We start from the raw sequence: 21,207 nt of genomic DNA on the forward strand, positions 1-21,207 counted from the left end.
AGTAACGTGTTTGATATGGAATGAGTGAGTGAGTGAGTTTTACGCCGCTTCTAGCAATAACACAGCAGGGGACACCAGAAATGGGCTTCGCAAATTGTACCTATGGGGTAAATCGAACCCGGATCGTCGGTATGACGGGAGAACACTTTAACTGCTAGGTTACCCTACCGCCCCGTTTGACACGGAGTTGACAGGTCACGTGACTGATCACTTGCTTTGTGGTGACCCACTTGATTGCAAAACGCATCTGAACTGACTGATATTGCTTGATTTATAAAGTAGACTTTGTGAGGGTTCATACAGTTTATAGTACTCTACATTACAAACCATATTCTACCTGATCTCTCCTTGATTCAGAGGTAACGGAAGTCCATAAATCTAGTCTACTTTGCGAACTGGAGCTGCGTGTGTTCATGTTCACCTTCCGTTCGTTGACCTTGAAACATCACTCATGGAGGAATGCTGCATGTACGAATAGACAATATCATAACAGTGTTATTGTATTAAGTTTACACCGTCAAACGCGAAGAAGTTACAAAATACGGTAGATTCTTACTATATGATTAAGATTATGAATTTCGACAATAATAATGTTTTTTCGGCTGATCCCAAAAGGACCATAGAAAGTAAGGAGGATATATTTAAGGAATTTGGGAATCTCATAAATGTCACAGTGTTATGTTGCATAAAATCTCAGATTTACTGGTACGAAGTTCTTATGAGAACAAGCGGCTAGTGCGATGTATAAAATTCTATGCCAAGGGCGAAAACCATATGTACCTCTTCGATGTCATTGTTGGACCAGTTCCTTGTGGGTTTTTCCATTTGAGAAACTATTTAAATTCATTCAAAGCTTTCTCAAACACAAGAAAGAGTACTCCAAATGTTAAGACATATGGGAAACCCTGCTGATCTCATCTCACTGACTTGGGCAAACTCAGACCCCTTTTCGGGGGTAATTTCTAAGTTGGAAAACATCTAAATTAGCTTTCATCGTGCATTAAATATTTATATTATATTTATTTGTTGATACTAGGACTGAAGTAGGGCAGCTGGATTTGTAAACTGAACCTATAACCTATATCTCATGTTGAATGAACACATTTCCTCAGGCGTATAGTGATGTATGCTGTGTTAAGGCGAGACATACGCTAACAGTCACTACGAGTCACATTCCAAGTTCAATGTTATTCACGTTCCAAGTCTAGGAGGGTAACCTGTAGTAGTAGTAACAGCAGCAGCAGTTGTAGTAATATTATCAGGAGTAGTTGTAGAAGCGCAAGTATAACATAGTAGTTGCAGCAGCACTAGTAGTATAAGTAGTAGCAGCAGAAGTAGTAGCATGAACAGTAGTAGTAGCAGCAGCAGCAGCCTTAGTAGTAGTAGTAGTAGTAGTAGCAGCAGCAGTAGTAGTAGCAGCAGTGGTAGTGGTAGTAGTAGTAGTAGTAGTAATAGTAGCAGTAGTAGCAGCAGCAGTAGTAGTAGTAGCAGCAGCGGCAGTAGTAGTAACAGTAGTAATAGTAGCAGTAGTAGCAGCAGCAGCAGTAGTAGTAGTAGCAGCAGTAGTAGTAGTTGTAGTAGTAGTGGTGGTGGTAGTAGTAGTGGCAGTAGTAGTAGTAGTAGTAGTAGTAGTAGTAGTAGTAGTAGTAGTAGTAGTAGTAGTAGTAGTAGTAGTAGTAGTAGATCCCTGGGATTTATGTATCTGGAGATTAGATCTATCTCCACGGCTGCAGATACGAAACCAGATGTTTAAGAAAATAAATACAGGTTTCTGTGATATAAATTACCCATATTATACATATGCAGCGTTCGCGTTTCACACAGATGTATGCCAGTCCTGACTAGAAATGGACAAGACATTGTTCACTTACATAAGCAGCGTAGAGCTGAGTTTCCATATGATCGTACTTTGTGCGTAACTGCGTGATACGCAGTGCGCATTACGTGTGCGTAGTGTCCAGTTCCATGTGTACGTACACATAGGCTATGCGTACAAAAATACCACGTGACACTGGGAGGTCTCATTGGGAATCCCCGCATCCGGCCTGCGTAACGCTGCGTGGTGCATATTCGGACACTTTTTGAGCCCCAGCAAATTCACGCATTACGCATCACGCGCCCATGGAAACCTAGTTTTACTCACGGTTAACGCTAAAAATTGGCCGTGCATTCAAGTCTTATATCAAACTGTTATTTAGACTACAGATGTAAATAACCAGTGTATAAACTCATTTTCATAGCTTGGATGAAATGGTTCAGATCCGAAGTGTCATTTCTATAAGATCTGGAATAGCCAATCAGAGGTAACGTAGAGGAAACTAAAATATCAGTGGCTTGACCGAGTGTCGCTGATCAATGGCGGATTTGTTAACATCTCCAAATAAACGCCCATGATAAATTCTTTATGTTAATCCAAAATCGTTAGAATCAGAACGCCAGTCTGTGAGCTTCTATGCAATCTGGTAAATATTTAAAAGTCTACATATTTGAACCTGAAGCGCTACATCTGTCTACACTGTCGGTAATGAGGGTTTGCACATTGATACACTGTATATCCCCCGATATTTCACCAGATTTCATCAACACCTGTCAGTTCTACTATTGCTGTGTTCATTACTGTTTACATCAGTCCATGAGAAGTTGTAGACAGGAGAATCGGAAATCTATACATTGGAAAACGACGCATTCATCCAAATCATATTTTTCATCAAGAGAATGGCAAATACATGCATTGTCAGTAGATTCCAAATGCCCTTTTTGTCCCTTTACCGTGTCTTTTATACAAAGATCTGTCTATGGATAAATTCATGAAGTGCATTACTGTGTATCGTCAAGACTTCCATCGTTTAGTTCATTCACTTGATATTGTTTATCATTGTCAGTATTGAAATATTTACCTGTATGTGCATCAATATTCTGTACCAATATTTATTTCTCTGTTTTTTTCAGGATGAGGTATGACCGAGCAGCCATCTGTCTCCTGCTGTCAATCATCTCAGCGAGGGGCGTGGTCTCAGAGTGTCTGATGACAGATGACGAGTGCGTATTTTACCTCACCATTGAGCACAGTCTGACCATGATGAAAGGTAACATGGCAGTTTACCCTTCTGACCGCAAGTTGTACAAGTATGACGTCACAAACACGTCGGCGGCGACCCCTTTGGAACCGGAAGGAATAGTGCAGGCCGACGGCTATGAAACACAGCGAGTTGTCACGGTGGCCAATGGCTCCATGCCCGGACCTGCTATCGAGGTGTATGAAGGACAAACAGTTGTCGTCCATGTTAAGAATCACCTCCACAATGAGGCTTTATCAATCCACTGGCACGGTCTTCACCAACAAGGTACACCACACATGGACGGCGTGGCCTTCATAACTCAGTGCCCTATACTTCCGGGTCAGTTGTTCACCTACAAGTTCAAGGCCAAACCCAAGGGCACGTTCTGGTATCATTCACACTTAGGAAACCAGCGGACCAATGGACTTATGGGTGCTTTGATCATCAGGGAGAAGAAACCACTGCCAATGGAGGAAATGATAATGGTGCTTCAAGACTGGAACCACGATGACTCAAATTTGATACATTTAAAGTCAGTTCATGGGGGATTTGAAGACCGAAAAGAGCTCCCAACAACGGACGCTCTCGATGGCTCCCACTTCAGCAGGTTTTTCATGACAAGTGCTCTTATTAACGGCAAGGGCCGTCTCTATGATAAAAATAATAGACATAATGGCGCACCTCTAACTGTTTTCTGTGTACGGCCCAATACACAGTACAGGTTTCGGGTGATCGCCGCGGGCCATCTCTACCCGTTCCGGGTGTCCGTACACGATCATGATCTCATCATCGTGGCGTCCGACGGGTATGATCTGAGTCCAGAAATCGCAGAATCCTTCATCATCAACCCCGGCGAGAGGATTGACTTCATCATCAACACCGACAAAGTTGTGGACAACTACTGGATTGTGGCACAAAGCATCGAAAAGAGGGTTGATCACAAAGCTGAAGCTATTCTCAGATACGAAGGAGCGCCTGATGCAGAGCCAACTTCATCACGAAGAACATGCACTGCGACACTCCCTTGTCGAGTTGTCAACAGCCCCTTCACCTACTTCCCTATAAGCAACACTAAAACAGTGAGGTTCGACGAGCTCAAGTCTTTGCCTGATGATGATCCAGCGCCTCCGGTTACTCCTGGAAAGTTCAAAGAACACTTCCTCAACTTTGCCTTTCCTGGCTATGGTCATTTTCCAGGTCAAGTGAATGGACATAAATTCAAGATGCCTGCCGTCTCAGCTCTGTCCCAGATGAATGAGGTTGATACGTCATGCAGTAGAGAAGACTGTGGGTTCAACAAGACATGCCATTGTACGTACACACTTAACCTCACGTACGGAGACTCTGTTCAGCTTGTGTTCCTCAACATGGGCAACGGAAAGGGTTGGTCTCATCCTGTTCACCTCCACGGCCATTCCTTCTACGTGCTCAAGATGGGCTATGCCATACAAAATAGTTCCACTTATCAAGTCGAGCGAAGCAATCCGGATATAGACTGTAACGGTGATCCATTTTGTAATGCAGCAAGATTTGCAAACTCGTCGTGGATAGGGGATAACATTCCGGGTCTGGAGCTGCGCGGAAGGATACGATTATAGTGCCAACAGGTGGTTATGTGGTTGTGAGAATCCGCGCTGACAACCCTGGCCTGTGGTTCATGCATTGTCACATTGAGATGCACAACGCTGATGGAATGGCGATGATGATCAATGAAGCTCAGGACAAGCATCCTGCTCCGCCAGAAAAATGGCCTCGGTGCTCGGGATTTGGTCCGGAAGTGAAATACCAGACGAAACCCAGCGGACCAGACAAAAGGAACGATACTGAAACGACTGAAACCAACGAATGTAAGTTCAGATCACTGTCCTTATAAATCTAAATCTGAAAGGTTCTGAACCTTCGTTTGGTTTTAGTCCAAACACAAAACAAGCATTTTTTTCGCAGAATAGTGTTTATAGTTTACAGTACGGAATTTAGAATATTGGTACTTAGTAAATGCTACCTTAATTGCATCTCAGTGATAAGTATAGCGACCATTCCGGTGTTCTGGTCTGGGAACCGCCATTACGTAACTTGTTTGCAGTGGTGTACCAGTATGACGTGTTCTGTGCTTCAGTGGTTGTACCAGTATGACGTGTTCTGTGTTTCAGTGGTTGTACCAGTATGACGTGTTCTGTGTTTCAGTGGTTGTACCAGTATGACGTGTTCTGTGTTTCAGTGGTTGTACCAGTATGACGTGTTCTGTGCTTCAGTGGTTGTACCAGTATGACGTGTTCTGTGCTTCAGTGGTTGTACCAGTATGACGTGTTCTGTGCTTCAGTGGTTGTACCAGTATGACGTGTTCTGTGCTTCAGTGGTTGTACCAGTATGACGTGTTCTGTGTTTCAGTGGTTGTACCAGTATGACGTGTTCTGTGTTTCAGTGGTTGTACCAGTATGACGTGTTCTGTGTTTCAGTGGTTGTACCAATATGACGTGTTCTGTGTTTCAGTGGTTGTACCAGTATGACGTGTTCTGTGCTTCAGTGGTTGTACCAGTATGACGTGTTCTGTGTTTCAGTGGTTGTACCAGTATGACGTGTTCTGTGTTTCAGTGGTTGTACCAGTATGACGTGTTCTGTGTTTCAGTGGTGTATCAGCATGACGTGTTCTGGATCATGGCCGGTTGTCTGATCGGGGTGTGTGCCATACAGTTCGCCATTCTGGTGTACCTATGCTGCCGGCCACAAGGATCTAATCGGAAGACATCCAACATACAGAATACACCTGACCCAAAAATCAACCATGCTTTTGAAAATGTTGAGGGTGACCAGAAGGGTAAACACTATATTGACAGAATGTAAATATTTATGCAATGTTGAATGAATATTTACGCTACGCTGAATTAACTTAAAACGTTTAATATCTCTTTCGATTTTATAATTTTCGGAATCATATCTTGAAAATCAATTAAATTAGTCACAGAATACCTAAATAATATGTTCGTATGGTTTAGGCGGGAGTCGGTCAACTAACTGTACTGTGTATGAAGGTTGTGTTACCATCGAATTAAAGTCCGTGCCTATAGTTCAATTATTCCCTGGCTGAGCCCAGTGACATACACAAACGATGAGATATGACTGGATCACTGCAGCATTTCCTCATCTGTTCCTTGCCCATGTAACAACAGCGAAGCCAGCCTGACTGGGTCAGTGCAACATTTTGCCTAGGTGGCCCAGCTCTCGGCGTCACGTTCTCACAACTGGACCTGTCTGTCAGTGCCACTGCATCATTTGCCAGATTAGTTCATGCACTATATCAAGGTACCAATGTTACGACCCACAGTTCCCATGTGCAGGGACACAGTTTTCGCCTACAATATTATTCATGTGAGCAAATGCGCCAGAATCTGACCGCTAAGAAATATTCTTGGAAAAGCGTTAACTGGTCATTACTTGATTCAACTGTGTAAAAACGAATCTCTTTCATAAAATATATTTTGCAGTGTGCATGATTCCTGTTTTTATTTCCTCCATGGACCATCTCAATTATTGCCATGGCAGCGCTGTTATCTATGGGTGTGGTTAGTCCGAGACCCAACGACGTGAAAAGGGTTGTGTCCTTTCTATGAATAGGTTCCGATCCTGAAGTTCAAATAGTGAGTGAGTGAGTGCGTTTAGTTTTACGCCGCACTCAGCAATATGAAGTTCAAGGAAGGGCTTGACGGGACTTTTGACTTGAAAGGAGTTTTTCTTCAGTAACGCATTCTTTTCGTAAGAGGCAACGAACGGGATCGGGTGGTCAGGCTTGCTGACTTGGTAGACACATGTGATCGTCTCTTCATTGCGCAGATCGATGCTCATGTCGTTGACCACTGGATTGTCTGGTCCAGACTCAAATATTTACAGACCGGTGCCATACAGCTGGAATATTGAGGAGTGCGGCATAATACTAAACTCAATCAATCAATCAATCAAACAATCAGTCAGTTTTTCGTATCTTAGTTTGATCCCAGCATGCAATGCTCGTCCTAAGAGGTGACAACGACATAGATCCAGTGGCTGACACTATGAGATGTGAGGCCCTGTGAAATAGTGATAATACCAGTCATATCCTGCCCCAGCAATAGACATGGGCAATAATAATATAAGTGAAGTATTCACCTGTAAACATTCGAGAACGTGTGGCAAACTGAAAGTACATGATCGGACAACAGTTTCAGCCACTGAGGCACCAATGTTTCAGCTGTTTCCAGCATGTCTATCATAAAATATGCTCGACATGAAAGGAAACTTGACCATCCATTATCCCTCTGTCAAACACCTTGTAGGGACCTTCTGTCAGTCTGAATCGTTATGCACACATGTAAATATGACATAGTTCTCTCCTTGCTTTCAAGTTCAGGTGGGTAAATCGGTGGAAGTGAATTTCGCGCGTTGCGGATGATGTGCCGGCATTTACAGTATTAATGTGTCAGCGAGTCGCGGTACATTTCAGTGATAAATAACCAGACTGAACGTCTTTATGATACTGTTTTACACTCATGTGTCTAATCGTATCAATACCCCGACTGCCAGAGTGCTATAATTCGTCCATCGGAATCATGTCATCGGGCGCTCGTTATAACACAAAATCACTCTTCCTATCATCTGTCTCCTATGCTGGTTTACGTACGCTTCATCAGACTGATGCCACACCACACATTCAGATGAACCATAGTCCGTTTGGTTGAAAAGCGGATAGATGAACAAACAAACATGCTATAATCTATGACATGTTGATCATGATCAAAGCATCATGCCAAGTCTGTGACGTTTTTGCAGAACAAATGTCCTAAATATGACAACAAACTATCATTACAATTTTGACGCAGTTCACCATTTGTTACAATGGAGGAGTTCAAAGAGAGTAACAACTAGATGTGCGAGAAATGGAGACGGCACAGCACGGGTTAATGAATCAATAAGTTTGTCGGTACTTGTGCTTCGCTTCCACCTTGCTCTTAATCTTTTTGAACTCCTACCTCGTAACAAATAATGTCGAAATTTTAATAATACGATGCTTAACAGGTTTTGTTTTTTTTATAAATTTAAGGCAAAAATTCTGCAGGTATATTCATTTTTCTGAAATCAATCAATTAAAGTTTATTTTAATTATCAATCTTGCCGAGATATTACTGGGGATGCTGTCTTAAACGTTCTCTTTCTTCCATAGCCGCTAGACTCTGATATATTTTAAGCATGACCTAAAATATATAAGGATATATATGTTATATAGTTAGATCATGCGTACAAATATATCAGAGTCGAGTGCCTATGCTTTCTTTATCATGAGATGTACAAATGACGAACAGAAATGGGACACGATCCACACAGCGTTCGAAGCCTACACGATTCGTGAGATTGTACGACTGAATTTAAAACAGTTTTATTCTGTTTTACGACCGATCCACGAAGCGTTCTTAATCCATTTGTAAATTCACGGTCTTACGAGTATTGTCGTAAATTAAGACCATCGCTCTCCTGCTGTGGAGGCGATGAATGGAAGGGGGTTTCCTCAATGACGTCATTATTTCAAGCGAATCCCTTCATTCTGTAAGCAGACGACACATTCCGGGTACTATTGCTAACAGTAACACCCCAAGATGAATTCCAGTCAAAATTCTATCACCATCAAACACCAGAGAAATTAAAACTGGCCTCACAGCTCAGTCGTCTCGTGGAATTTGTCGAAGCAAAAAAATCCCTACTATTTCAGTCATTCACGAGCACTCGAACAACCATCAGGAAGAAGAACGCTTGAGATGACATTTCACGGAGGTGGGTGAATCTTTGAATTTTCTGTTGAGCTCGACAGCTATTCATACCATCCAGTATTCGAGTTATTAATGCAACATTTTTAATAGTCATCATGCATGCGATAACTACTAACTCAGCCTCTTTGCCTATGCTCGATCGACAACATAGGTACAGTGTGGCCATGGGAAGCCTTTTTCTAGAGTTCACGCCGTGATATTGCTGAAATATTGAGAAATGCGGCTTAAAACCATACTCACTCTCTACCACTCGTACGTTATTTATATGGAATCATCAACATTCACTTTGTGCATGATAATTGTTGTGTACATTTTTTGTGAATTTAGTATATATTCATTTTGAGACCATTTTTGAAGCAAGAATAATTTCCTCCCGGATAATAAAGTTATATCTTTATCTTATCTTAATTCTAGGCCACGATTTCTGGAAACTATGGCGTGCGCGAGTTTTCTTGCATTCGTGTCACGGAAAGAGGCGAGTAGTTACGAATGTTTAATGTGTGTCGTGTGCACATAGTACTTCCTGTTTGCAACCATCATAATACGAACGCTTAATCGATATGTAGCTACAAAGATTTGTTCATGTTTTGGTAAGCCAAATTGATGTTGACAGTTTTGTGACACACTGTTCATGCCTTGATTTTGCAACTCTAGCACTTTCAGGTTTAAAAAATCAGCGGTTTTGTGCGATATTTTGAAAGAGGTCCAAAATCATGAATAATTAATGCTTGCGTTTTTCTTAAATCCACAATTTGATATTTATCCTCAGAACAGGGGTCCTGAGGGATTATAACGAAATAAAGAACGAACTAGCATCAACGAATTAGTGTAATCTCAGGGATCCTACTGGAAATGAACGCCCAAGCAGTGAAAATATAGTCCTTGATGATGGTTTCTTGACATTACACGTCCCCAGTAGGTTGTCACTTGTCTAGGAACCAAACCTTCATCATTATTGTGATCATGGTTATCAAAGACTTAATGAAGTCCATGCAAGATATAACTCGAAACAGTCCATTGAGAATGATAACTAGTCATTTATTATTGATTTGTTAGATTGGCATTATTAGACGTTGGTGAGTAATAAGAGAGTAAGATTTTTTATGGATAACAACTTCATTACTTGTGACTCGACATTTCGGTATGAATCCTTATAACGTCACATCGTATGTAATAAAGAAGTTGTTATCCATAACGAATCCTACTCTCTTTTATTTTTGTCTGCACTGGAATGACCTGTTCTGTATCATGGTATAATCCATATTATTGGATTTCCGATGCTTAATCACATCTCGTTTTCTCTCTAATCACATATCCCAGTGTTAGGGGTTTTCGGCAATGTAAGACAAAATTGTAATTTTTATCGTAAATATCATTTAAAGTTTTGTTTTTGCTAACCGTGAGCAATTCAGGTATATTCATCTATTTCACACAAAAATATCATTGTTTCCTACAAAAATAGTGTTGATGACATCATATCGGTGAAACTGTAGCCGCTTGCAACATTCGGGTATTTTGTATGTGTTTTCGACAATGAGCCCTACTTTTACCTCCGCACAGCGAGAGAGTGTTTTGATCACGTGGCTTCCTGTTTCATACATAACCTGTCAACACCAGGCATTTGTTATAGAAACCAACAGATCATTATGACGTTTTAAAGCATATTATGCAATGAATGGACAAATGTCTTTCAATAAATGCATTTGGGTTTGGAGACTGGCCTGGTATAACTGCCATTCTTCTCAGATTGTGAGAGTCAGTTGGCATGGTTACATGATGGAGATGACCTGATCTTATGAACACATCATCATTATATTGTCATCTGCTACATACCAGATATGTTCGTGATCATGTTCTTGAATTTTCATGTTATCGAAACATCTAAACAATGTTTAATGAAAGCAGCATAGATTACCGTTGCCAACTTAACTTTAAGCCTTTTCTTGCCCCTTTTACATGAAGACATATACTTATCTTAGTTTGTTTCCTGTCTTTGTTTCGGTTTCAGCTGTTTTGTTATCAATTGTGTTAATAAATTCAATGTTAAACAACTACACTGATACTCTCACAATAATCCTTTTATAAAACAAGTAAATGTTGTATCATCTGCCTTTTTCAGACACCTGATGATATATGACACTGCACTGTCATGTCAGGCTATCAAGGTTATCCCCAAGGTCGGTGGCCAGGAGGTTATGATGAAGGAAGGGCATGGGCATCACCAGCAAATCACCCTGATGTACGGTACAGTGAGGTGAACATGGTGAACTCAGTGCCAATGTCCAGAGTCATACCAGGTTGTGGTGAGACTTATAAACGGCCGGCACCATACTCACGGGAAGATTTTACTGGACTTCCCAGCGCCAAGAGGTCACGTTCTGGAAGAGGGTAGGTGCTGTCTGTGTCCTCTGTCACAATACGTAATGGGGAACTATGTATTCAGCAGCCTTCCGTCCCTATGTACGTGTTGATTCTTGTTAACATGAAATTAACATGCCGGTAATATGTATCAGGGTAGGGTAGGTTATATAGTGGGTGGGAAGTCTGGGTAGAAAATTTGAACCTGTCCCAGTCCTGATACTGTAATAGTAACACAGGCTGATACTGAAAGTGGATATGAACATCTACATTTAAATGTTCAAATCCACTATATTCCTGAAATGTCTTAATATCTGAACTAAGAGAACACTCTGAGAAGTGATCAATGCATCAAAAGTATGTGTTTAGTAACTGATTCCCTTTGACAAGTGCTCAGCAAGAAATACGCAAAGTACCATCTATTCACTTTGATTCAGAGTTATCTGCCCCTGTTACCTCTGAAACAAACATAGAGGCAAACATGGTATGCGACTCTTAGTTTGAAATTGTGAATAATATTAAGTTATGAATATTAATATTACAAGTCTATGTTTTAACTGTTTATTTGATCTGGCTTTCAGGTTTCTTGTCAGTTATTAGAAGAAACTGAAACTACTTCAACTTGTTTTTATTTCATAGAAACTATACATTCATTTGGGTAATGACTACAACTGGGACAATTCAAGGGAAAAAATATTGCAGTAGTGTGGCAATATTTGGTCTAAATGCTAATAGTTGTTTCCACCTCAATCGTCACCCCTGTTGTTACGGCAATGCCATCTTCAACTTTTGTTGCAGAGGTTTACCTGTCAGGGGTCAAGGTCAGGAATCAGACTGGAGGTCTGGCATGGTGAGTTATTATATTTTTCAATATCCTGACTCACGCTTATTTGCTTGTCTCCCTCTTCTGTCTGAAGTTTTAGTGGAAACTTGAAATGCCTTGAAGTTCCCTTCTGCAAAAGAGGACGTAAATAGCAGATTACTTCCGTCATCTGCTACAAATAAGGCAATTAAAAGGTTCAACCCTGTCAACCTATATAGCTGCATGCAGTACAGTTATATTTATGAAATCAGGCATCAAACTGACCAATGTACCTAAATTACTGGCATTACTGCCTTCTTTCAAATTGGAGGATCAACAACAGAAATTCAAGGCCCTGGCTTGGAATTTCAATGTTGTTCTTCAACACTGCACTAGTGAGGAATATGAACCATTAGATATCCTTTGACTTTTGACACAACAGACATTATTATTACTTGCCTTAGCCACGGCAGCTCTGATGTCAGAAATTCACACATTGGATTTTGCACGAACTCGGTTCGACTCCACAAATCATGACATGGTACACCTCCGATTATGTTGGGATTTCATTACTAAAAATCAGTTGCCAGGACATAATGATAGACAATTTCACATCCCAATGTTATCTACGGTGCTCGGACCTCATGATACGCAGGATTTATCTCTGTCTAGTTAGAGCTTTCAATATTTATTTAAAATGGACAGAAACAAGGAGGCGGAAATTTAAGCGTCTATTTATTCCACTGTCTACAGAGACATCTACAGAAATCTCATGGATGATAATGTCAGTCTGGATGAGAACCCTTATTTTAAGTGCGTATAAAGCAGCATTACTTGAGCTGCCATGAGCCAATCTATTTAAAGTGAGAGCTTTGGCATCTATGCTCACTTTGCGTGGAATTTGCTCAGTTACAACAATCATGAAGGTTTGTGTTTGAAAATCAGACACAGTGTTTTCAAATCACTATCTGAGATACATTGCTATGGAGGACGTCTCAGGCATTTGGTCCATTTGTTGTAGCACAACTGTTACGGTTCCTCAAAGGCGCTAAAAATAGCTCACCCTTATCATGTGACTTGTTGGTACATTCACTAATGAGGTGGTTGCTTGAGAGTCCATGTGAACATCGGGACAGAACAGCATGAGTGATCATAAACCCTGTACATATTTAGATAATATGTGATGCATGGGTTGTATTGCAGCAGTAAGTCATGAGATAACTCCCTTCGAGATACCAGTTGGATTTTGGTAAAAGAAATGAGAATTATAGTGCCATCATAGTTCCTTTTGATGGGATACACAGGATATTTTGCAGGTCATATCCAGGAAGTGGCATGTGCCACCACCTTTTCCATTGGATACTGTAAGCAGATACGCATGAGTAAGGATAAAGAAAAATTTATAATTTTCTGAATGAATTTGCTATTTGGTACTTAACCTTACTCATGAGGTCAGCCCTCCCAATCATCCCTTCATGTCACTTGGATTTCCCTGCAAATCCTTGTCTTTGGGATACGAAAATTATAGAGAGAGTGACAAATGCGGCCGGTCATGTGACCAATATTGGCACCAATATATGGAAGAAAGGGAGGGTACTCGTGGGTGAGTATGATTTTATGTCCTCTTTTGAAGAAGGGAACATTAACAGATTTCTTGTTTCCACTAAACTGTCGGATAGAAGAGGGAGACAAGCAAATAAACATGAGTCAGGATAAGTGTAAAATGTTGATTTTATTCAGAATTACATGTTTGTGGGATGGTGTTGTTTCTTAGTAGTTGAATCTGCTGTGGTTTTGAATGATGGCTACTAAAAGTGACAAGAAGGAATTAATGCATGACGCAACTAAGCATTGTCATGCTGTATTGTTCGGATTCCAACTATTTCCATATAATATGTTTTTTATATGTTACCGCCCTTTTCCACAATCCATTATAAACCTTTGTAGAACCAGGTTAGATTTGGTCTTTAGCAAACCATGCTTTTCGAAAGAGGCGATTAACAGGATCGGGTGGTAAAGCTTGCTGACGTCATTGTGTCCCAACTGCGTTGATACACATTGTGTTGATCAGTGAATTGTCTGGTTCAGATTGGATTATTTATAGACTGTCACCGTATTGCTGGAATATTGCTGAGTGAGGTGTTAAACAACAAACTAACAATCCTTTCAACCATTCATCTATTCATGCAACTCTCTATCTATTTATTTGCTGTAGATTGATGAAGCTGATGGGTCAGAGACATTTTTTGTCTTCAACCTGATGCCGACTACAACACCATCTGACCTGTTCCAGTACTTTGTCAAGTTTGGGGACCTGATGAAGTTTGATATATTCAGTAACAATGAAGGAAAGTGAGTACAAGTTAGGAGCAGACTGTGCATGAAAAGTCGCTCTGAAATATGCATTAATATGTGAGAAATATTAATAGATAACTACCTTGCTTTAAAGTTGCTGGCCTTTTTCAAATTTCACTAGCTGAAATATATGACAGTATAGTTTGCCAGGATCCTTATTCTACATATATGTTAAGGCTACGCAATATAACCAGTTTACTGGTATATCCCGATTTAGAGATGAAAACCATGCACATTGCGATATGCTGATGGAAAACTCGTGTTTTGACATGCATTCAAAGAACTTCTTAACACTTGGAAATCTTTGGATGTTTCTGTTCTTCACACCAGAAGTCAAGTAAAGTTTGGTTTTAAGTAGTGTTCTTTTTTCTTTTCAAATGTCCAGCAGTGTTTCAGATATGAATGTTCTAAAAATTTACTCAAAAATGACCAGTGAATTCTGATATGTACTGACTAGTTGCTGTCTAAAATTTTAGGGCTTTGTATTTTTATTTTTGTGAGAGCGGAGGTTTCTCTTAAAGCTTAATTAAGCACACTGATTGTTTGTGATTTCGCTTTTAAATCAACCATTGAGTTTTTATAAGTGTTTTTGTTTTTTGTTAAAAAGTGTTGGTGTAATATGTTGCAATACATATAGCAGTATATGCTTTTGCGTCGTAATATATCATGATATAAAAGTTCTCTGCCATACCCACCCCTAATATGTATATATGAAGACAACCTAAACTGCAAAATCAGTTGTTTATGGAGATCCTGATGAAAACTTTGCAAATTATTGGCATGTAGGTAATTTCCGGGTGTTATTGAGTATAGGAAGCACAGGAATTTATTTGGAACCATCAGCGTCAGCTGGAGGTTAAAATTTGACAAAGTCAACACTATTTGGAACATCAGGTTATTTGTGTGTGCAGATTCGAGACTTTAGCAGCCTGTGGATTGTTCAGAGAGTTGTGAGACATTTTAATATTGTAATTCAGGTGCACAGGAACAGGCATCGTACAGTTTGTCAACGAAGAGGCTGCTGTGGCTGCTCTTGCTTCTGAACCACACTTCATCCTTAAGAAGCAGGTCATTATGACGGTGAGCTCAAACATGTTTATTTGCAGGGATAAATCTACCCCCATGTCCCATGTCTCTGACTCTCTGACACATAATATTTTGGCAAGACTCATATTTTTTTTAGGTGTGCGTCCTCTTGAATGCCAGCTTTTGATGAAACGGTTATTTTTATTTTTGTGGAAAGACAAGATCAGTGTTATACAAAAAGTATATGTTTCTAAAGCTTCATAAATTAACTTCCATTCTCAAATAATTAAGCTCAGCTAATAATTACACATTGTTTTTAAAACAATCACAGCTTTTATTCGTCATGATATTCAGTTCATTTCTGCTTTTCCAAAAATAGACATCTAGGTCACACCAGGAGAGGTATGCAGTATGCAAATGAGATCCCAAGATTCATTGCTTGTGTATGCGCACAAATATTTACCCGTTTTTACACTCTTATAAATAGACATTCACATCACAAACACACTAAGGGAGGTAAGCGATGTGCAAAAGAGGTTTCGCAAGGCAAACTGATATGTCAGTGAACATTGTGACTGTAAATCCACAGTGTGAAGACAAAATCTGAGATCTCAGTACCTATTAGAGAAAAGCAGGAAGCTTTAGTCAGTAAATGAACAACTGTTCAATCAGTCTGCATGTAAATTGAATTTCAGTGACAGTGACATTTGACAAGGTTAAGTTCTGCTGAAATAGAATGTCATTCTGTTTGGGGTTCTGAATGTCCAGTCCTGGAATGGTAATAATCTAAATGAATTATTTCATTATCATTATGATGACATTTATGATGTAATATGTGCAATGTTAATAGTTAAAGTAAGACAGTTACTGTTTGTGCTCATACTTATTAACGTCATCCAGTTGGTCCATAGATCCCTGCTGTTATTTTTACAGAATAGCAGTCGACATGATGCCCAGATAGATACTAAGACTGTTAAGTTTACAAAACTGAGATAAGGGTATCGAATGAATGCACTGCGGGTGATACAGTTAGAAAACACAAAGGACATTTCAGTCAAGATGACCATTGATACTCATATGTCAGGGAAGGTGATTTAATGTTTTGTGAACTGTATACTTAAATGGTAAAGTAAATGACGCAAGATGCTAAATGCAGAAATTTTTCAAAAGATAATTTTGACAGACATGTAAGTCATAATGATTATAAACTGTCCCAAAACTTTTGTGACGATTTCCAGGTTGAAATGACATGTATGTATTTAAAAGAAGACAAAACATCTGTTGCCTTGATGAAATCTGTTCATTGCTGAGCTTGTGAAAACATCCCACTGACAAAGTCTAAAAGTTTTGTTGACTTTTTATATGAATTTGAAACCGAAGACATTGAAATTCTCAAGGAAGGTAAAATCAACAATGATTCTCCAAGCATTGCCAGTGATCTGTTAACATGTTTGTTTGATGTGATAGGGTATGAGCGATAAGTTAAAGTGGAAGTCTCCATTTGCTATGAGCTCTGTCCTGTGAAATATCCCAGCTGAGTCAGACTGACCTGTGCAACCTATGTACAGTAACAATAAAGCAGTGTGAATATTATTTGAGGCATTAATTTTTGTTGTGTATTTATAAAAGTTCTGAGGGACTCATTTATTTCAGAATGACTCATTGATATTCAGCTCAGTGACTTGTGTTTACAGGCAAAAGAATGACGTGTGCATCGTCAAGTTGGTACAAACTTGCATATGCAAATGAGGGTGTACATTTATAAATAAATAGAGGCTTAGCAAAAACATGATTAACTGTAGTGGACATATTAGTTTGAGTAGGTGAAACTATATATGTGCTGAATTGAAAGTATCGTATCTAAATGTTACCATTTCCTTGTAAAACGTCTATGTTTGTTATTTTCATTGCAGTAAACGATATAGCATGTGTCCTTAAGTAACAATAAATTCTGCAAAGGATATATCCTGCTGTTTAAGGCTTAAAGTATAAATTTATCTTTTTTCCAAGTTGTAAAATGTGCAGTCCTCCTTGCTTGTCTCCTCGTGGGTTGTGGTGTGCAACAGGTCCCTAGTTCTCCATGCTTGTCTCCCTGTGCATTGTTTACAAAAGCTCCGCTGTGAGTTACATCACATGGCCAGACTCAAGCTGTTGGTTGATTTTGTACGACATGGCTTGTTCCTCATGATGTCAGTCTGATACAGAGTCCGTTACTTACATGACAGGTTGCCAAAATATGACAGTGACATTAGACAACATGTAATTATGAAGGGATTACTGTTTTTATTTTTGTGAGAACTGAAATTTCTAATTACAAATTTTGTTTCTTATTCCAGCATGATCAGAGAGATGGTAAGTTGTCAAAAAAATCAGAAGAAAACAAATGTGGGATATTATCACAAGGGTGGGGCATGGGTTGATGTACCTTTGATGTTTGGTTATGTTCCCCTCAATGTTAATTTTGAACTCTTTTAAACATGGGTATTGGATTGTACACTTCAGTCAACCTATGTGAATCCAATGATTCGAATCTTGCATCTTGCTGTTTTTCCCACAAGTATTGTCTCTAAAAAATCGCTGCAGTGTAATTCTCCTTCTTAATAGTCAAAGGGACTACATATAAACGTTTTGTCAAAATTTATTTGTTGGAATGTGAGGGAAATCTTTTCGTAGCTATCACTAGCTTTTGCAGACGAAACAAGAGAAACTTATTTAGAGTTATCTCCCTTCCATCCATTTGCATAGATGAAACATTGGTAATTTCCGTGCATCATGCATGATTCAATGTTTTTCGAGATGAAGAAGTGTAACCACAAGGCACCGAATGTGTTGTCTTTGGCAGTGGGGTACATTGCAATGTACCTTGCTTGTAAATGGGGTACACTGAAAATAGTAGAAGATCACTTAACCAATCAGAAAGAGATATTTATGTGTGAGGTAGATAAGAGACATTATCTAGCTTGTCTGATGTATTTTTGCTTTCTTACTAAGTTCTGCTTTCTTTTAATTATGTTTTTTTTTCACGTTTAAATTGAATGGCATTATATCCCGAATGAAGCCCAGGGTGTAAAACCAAAAATGGACAAAAATGTTATACAAATTCTGAATATTTCATTTCTTTTTCAGAAGAGACCCTTCTTTGGGGTAGTTAATGGCATCTTTGTGTTTATTAAAATTCCTAAGAGAAGTGTAACAATATTTGAATAAATTATTCACAAAGCATAAAACTTTTTTATGTCTTGTTCAGAAATTCCTGCAGAAATTTACTTGGTCTGCAGCCAAGAAAAGGTACCTGTAACATTTCTAGTCACTTTCCATGCTGCCATTCACCAAGTGAGGATATGTGTGCTGTTCTTTGGAACCTTTAAAGTGCAAGTCCTATGGAGATGAGTGAGAAATATATAAATACTGAATGTATGGTCCCTGTTTTGAATGGATGATATTCAGTTTCCAGTCTTTATCGCTGTAATGTTGTCCCACCAAGATGATAGGGACAGATTTTCTCAGAAACCATTATAGGTAGGGAAACCAAATTTGGTGTGTGTTTTCAGGACATAAATGCCTTGATAGAGTTAGAAAATAGAAACCCAGTTTCAATTTTTTACAGAGTTATGACCCATGTAACACATGTCTTTAATTCAGTCACAACGATATCCCCAATGGCGATAGATTTTTTCAGAAATCTATGTAGATTGGGAAACAAAATTGGGTGTGTGCTTTCAAGACATAAATGCCATGTTTGAGTTATAACCCTTGTCATGCATTTCTTCCCATTGCACATGATATCATTATTTTTTGCAGTCTTTTAAACAATACACCTCTTGCCAGACCAACATACCCCTACAAGATTCACATGACTTGTGCCTTGTTAAGGAGACATTAAGTGAGCCAGAGCTCTAGGTCATCTCAACACTCTGAGGTCTACCTGACTGAAAAGGGAATCTTATTCCCATAAGTCTTGGGACCAGGGTTAGGGTCTTTTCTTGACCCTTTGAGCCTTCCACTGAACTCGTCAGTAAAGGAGTCTTGAGACCTCCAGAGAGACCTTAGTCTTTGAGGCCTGTGAGGAGGAGGAGTAGAAGGAGGTACCCAATGATATGGCATTCTCATTAAGTGCCTCTATGAGGCAACTACACGATAGGATTGTGGCTGTTTTTCCTCAGGTTACTGTCCATGAAGAGTTCTTCCTCCTGGGCAAAGTGTTTGCTCCAAACAAGGCATCTGAGACACGGACGTTAACGACTCAGATCTGGTAGCTGATGGATGCCCATCTGGCTTGGGACAGGCCAGTGGCGTGTAAGGTTATGGGCCTGCATTGTCTTTGGCTGCCAGTATACAGGTAATCAGCAGCCACACAGCAGGTACTACTTTCTTTGCCCTACATTATGGGCTCTACCCTCTTTCCTGGGGCCCTGAGAGTAGTCCAAGAGGCGACCGAGGCTGTTGGCACCTTCTGCATTTCCAAACCCTTGAGCAACCCTCCTACTCTTGCTTATGGTCCTCATTTCTTGCCATTGCCTTCTGGCACAAGGAGGGAGTCTGCTGAGTGGAATGCTCTGCTGCAGACTAAGAAGGGCTGCGAAAGAATCACACCAACCTGTACAGGCTAGCTATTCTCGAAACGTTCGTAATCCTGTGAACTTCTTAAGCCCATTCTTAACACATTGGCTATGATCAAAGTTAAGAATTCTTAGGGCTACGAGCATTTCAAGAATATGGGCCCCTGTCATAGATTCTTTAAAGAGAGTAAAAGAGTTGTTCTTGGGTTTGTTCAACCAACCACTCAAGATCAGCATGGCAAGTGATTAGTGAGGTTCTAGTTACCTCCTCCTAGCTGTAGACTAGGCGAAGCTTGCAGGGTTGGTCTGACAAGGCAAAAACAAGTTGGTTTGTTTTTCTTTTTGTAAATATTTTATCAAAATTATTGTAACAGCTGTCAGAGGAATATTAATGGATATTTGAATGCTATTAAGTACCTCAATGAGGACTCTCTTCAAAGAAACTTCAACCTCTACAGGTTGGTGTGAGTTTATTGAAACATACTCCCATATATGGAATGAAAGAGCAATGCCTTGACATAAAACAATATTTTTATCTTCTTTGTTGTAAAAGGAAAGTAGGCATTGATGCATGGACAGATGTACCCTTACTTCCTCTCTGCATACTTCCATAACTTTGTTCTTCCTATTCTTCAGAGTGGAACTAATAAAGGGTTGCATATTTCTCAGTTCACCCAGTTTTGCCATTCAGCTGATGCAAACGAAATTTAGTTGAAGCAAATGTAATTGAAAACAATTTCATGAGCAAAGTGATATGGTGGCATTGTTTCTTTGAAATGTGCAGTCCTTCTTGTGGGTTCAAACACTGCATGCAAACAACTGAATAAGAAATGCCTATTGCCCTACAACTTCAAGGATTGCTTGACAATAACTTTCTTTGTTTCAGATCCAAAAACAAATTTAGATGTTAGAAAGGTATGTATTTCTGTGAAACAAAGATGTTGCTACCCTCAACATTGCAAGGGCCTGTGTGTCAGGTGTTTGGAATATCTGATCACTTTTAGCTTTCCACCAGTGTCAAGCCTAGATGGTATGTAATGACTGAAATACTGTCCAGCCTCCATAAAACCTGATTCATGGTTGCACAAAACTAAGATCTGGGGACGTCACCTTATGGTTCATGGCAGCATGACTTTCATCTGAACAATCAGGGCATCATTAACCAGATCAGGGAAGTGAAATGTTGGAATGTATTATGCAACCTCGACAAGTTTAATACAGTGTGTCGTATTGAGAGATGACAAATTGGATGGATG

At 39.7% G+C, this 21,207-nt stretch overlaps 1 protein-coding gene and 1 pseudogene across 1 annotated transcript in view; both read left to right on the plus strand.

Annotated features, from left to right (window-relative positions):
• Window positions 1-2,950: 2,950 nt before the first annotated feature.
• On the plus strand, window positions 2,951-5,900 carry LOC137297219 (uncharacterized; annotated as a pseudogene).
• A 3,469-nt stretch (window positions 5,901-9,369) lies between these two features.
• Window positions 9,370-21,207, plus strand: part of LOC137295563 (uncharacterized) — a 38,489-nt gene continuing 26,651 nt past the window's right edge. The window contains exons 1-7 of the mRNA XM_067826961.1: window positions 9,370-9,441; window positions 10,971-11,239; window positions 12,008-12,059; window positions 14,227-14,363; window positions 15,344-15,446; window positions 17,729-17,744; window positions 20,838-20,866. Of these exons, the coding sequence (XP_067683062.1) occupies window positions 11,001-11,239; window positions 12,008-12,059; window positions 14,227-14,363; window positions 15,344-15,446; window positions 17,729-17,744; window positions 20,838-20,866 (576 nt within the window). The 5' untranslated portion in view covers window positions 9,370-9,441; window positions 10,971-11,000. The remainder of the gene's footprint in view (window positions 9,442-10,970; window positions 11,240-12,007; window positions 12,060-14,226; window positions 14,364-15,343; window positions 15,447-17,728; window positions 17,745-20,837; window positions 20,867-21,207) is intronic.

Source organism: Haliotis asinina, chromosome 9 (assembly GCF_037392515.1).
Source record: "Haliotis asinina isolate JCU_RB_2024 chromosome 9, JCU_Hal_asi_v2, whole genome shotgun sequence".
In the NCBI taxonomy this organism is placed as follows: Eukaryota; Metazoa; Mollusca; class Gastropoda; order Lepetellida; family Haliotidae; genus Haliotis; species Haliotis asinina.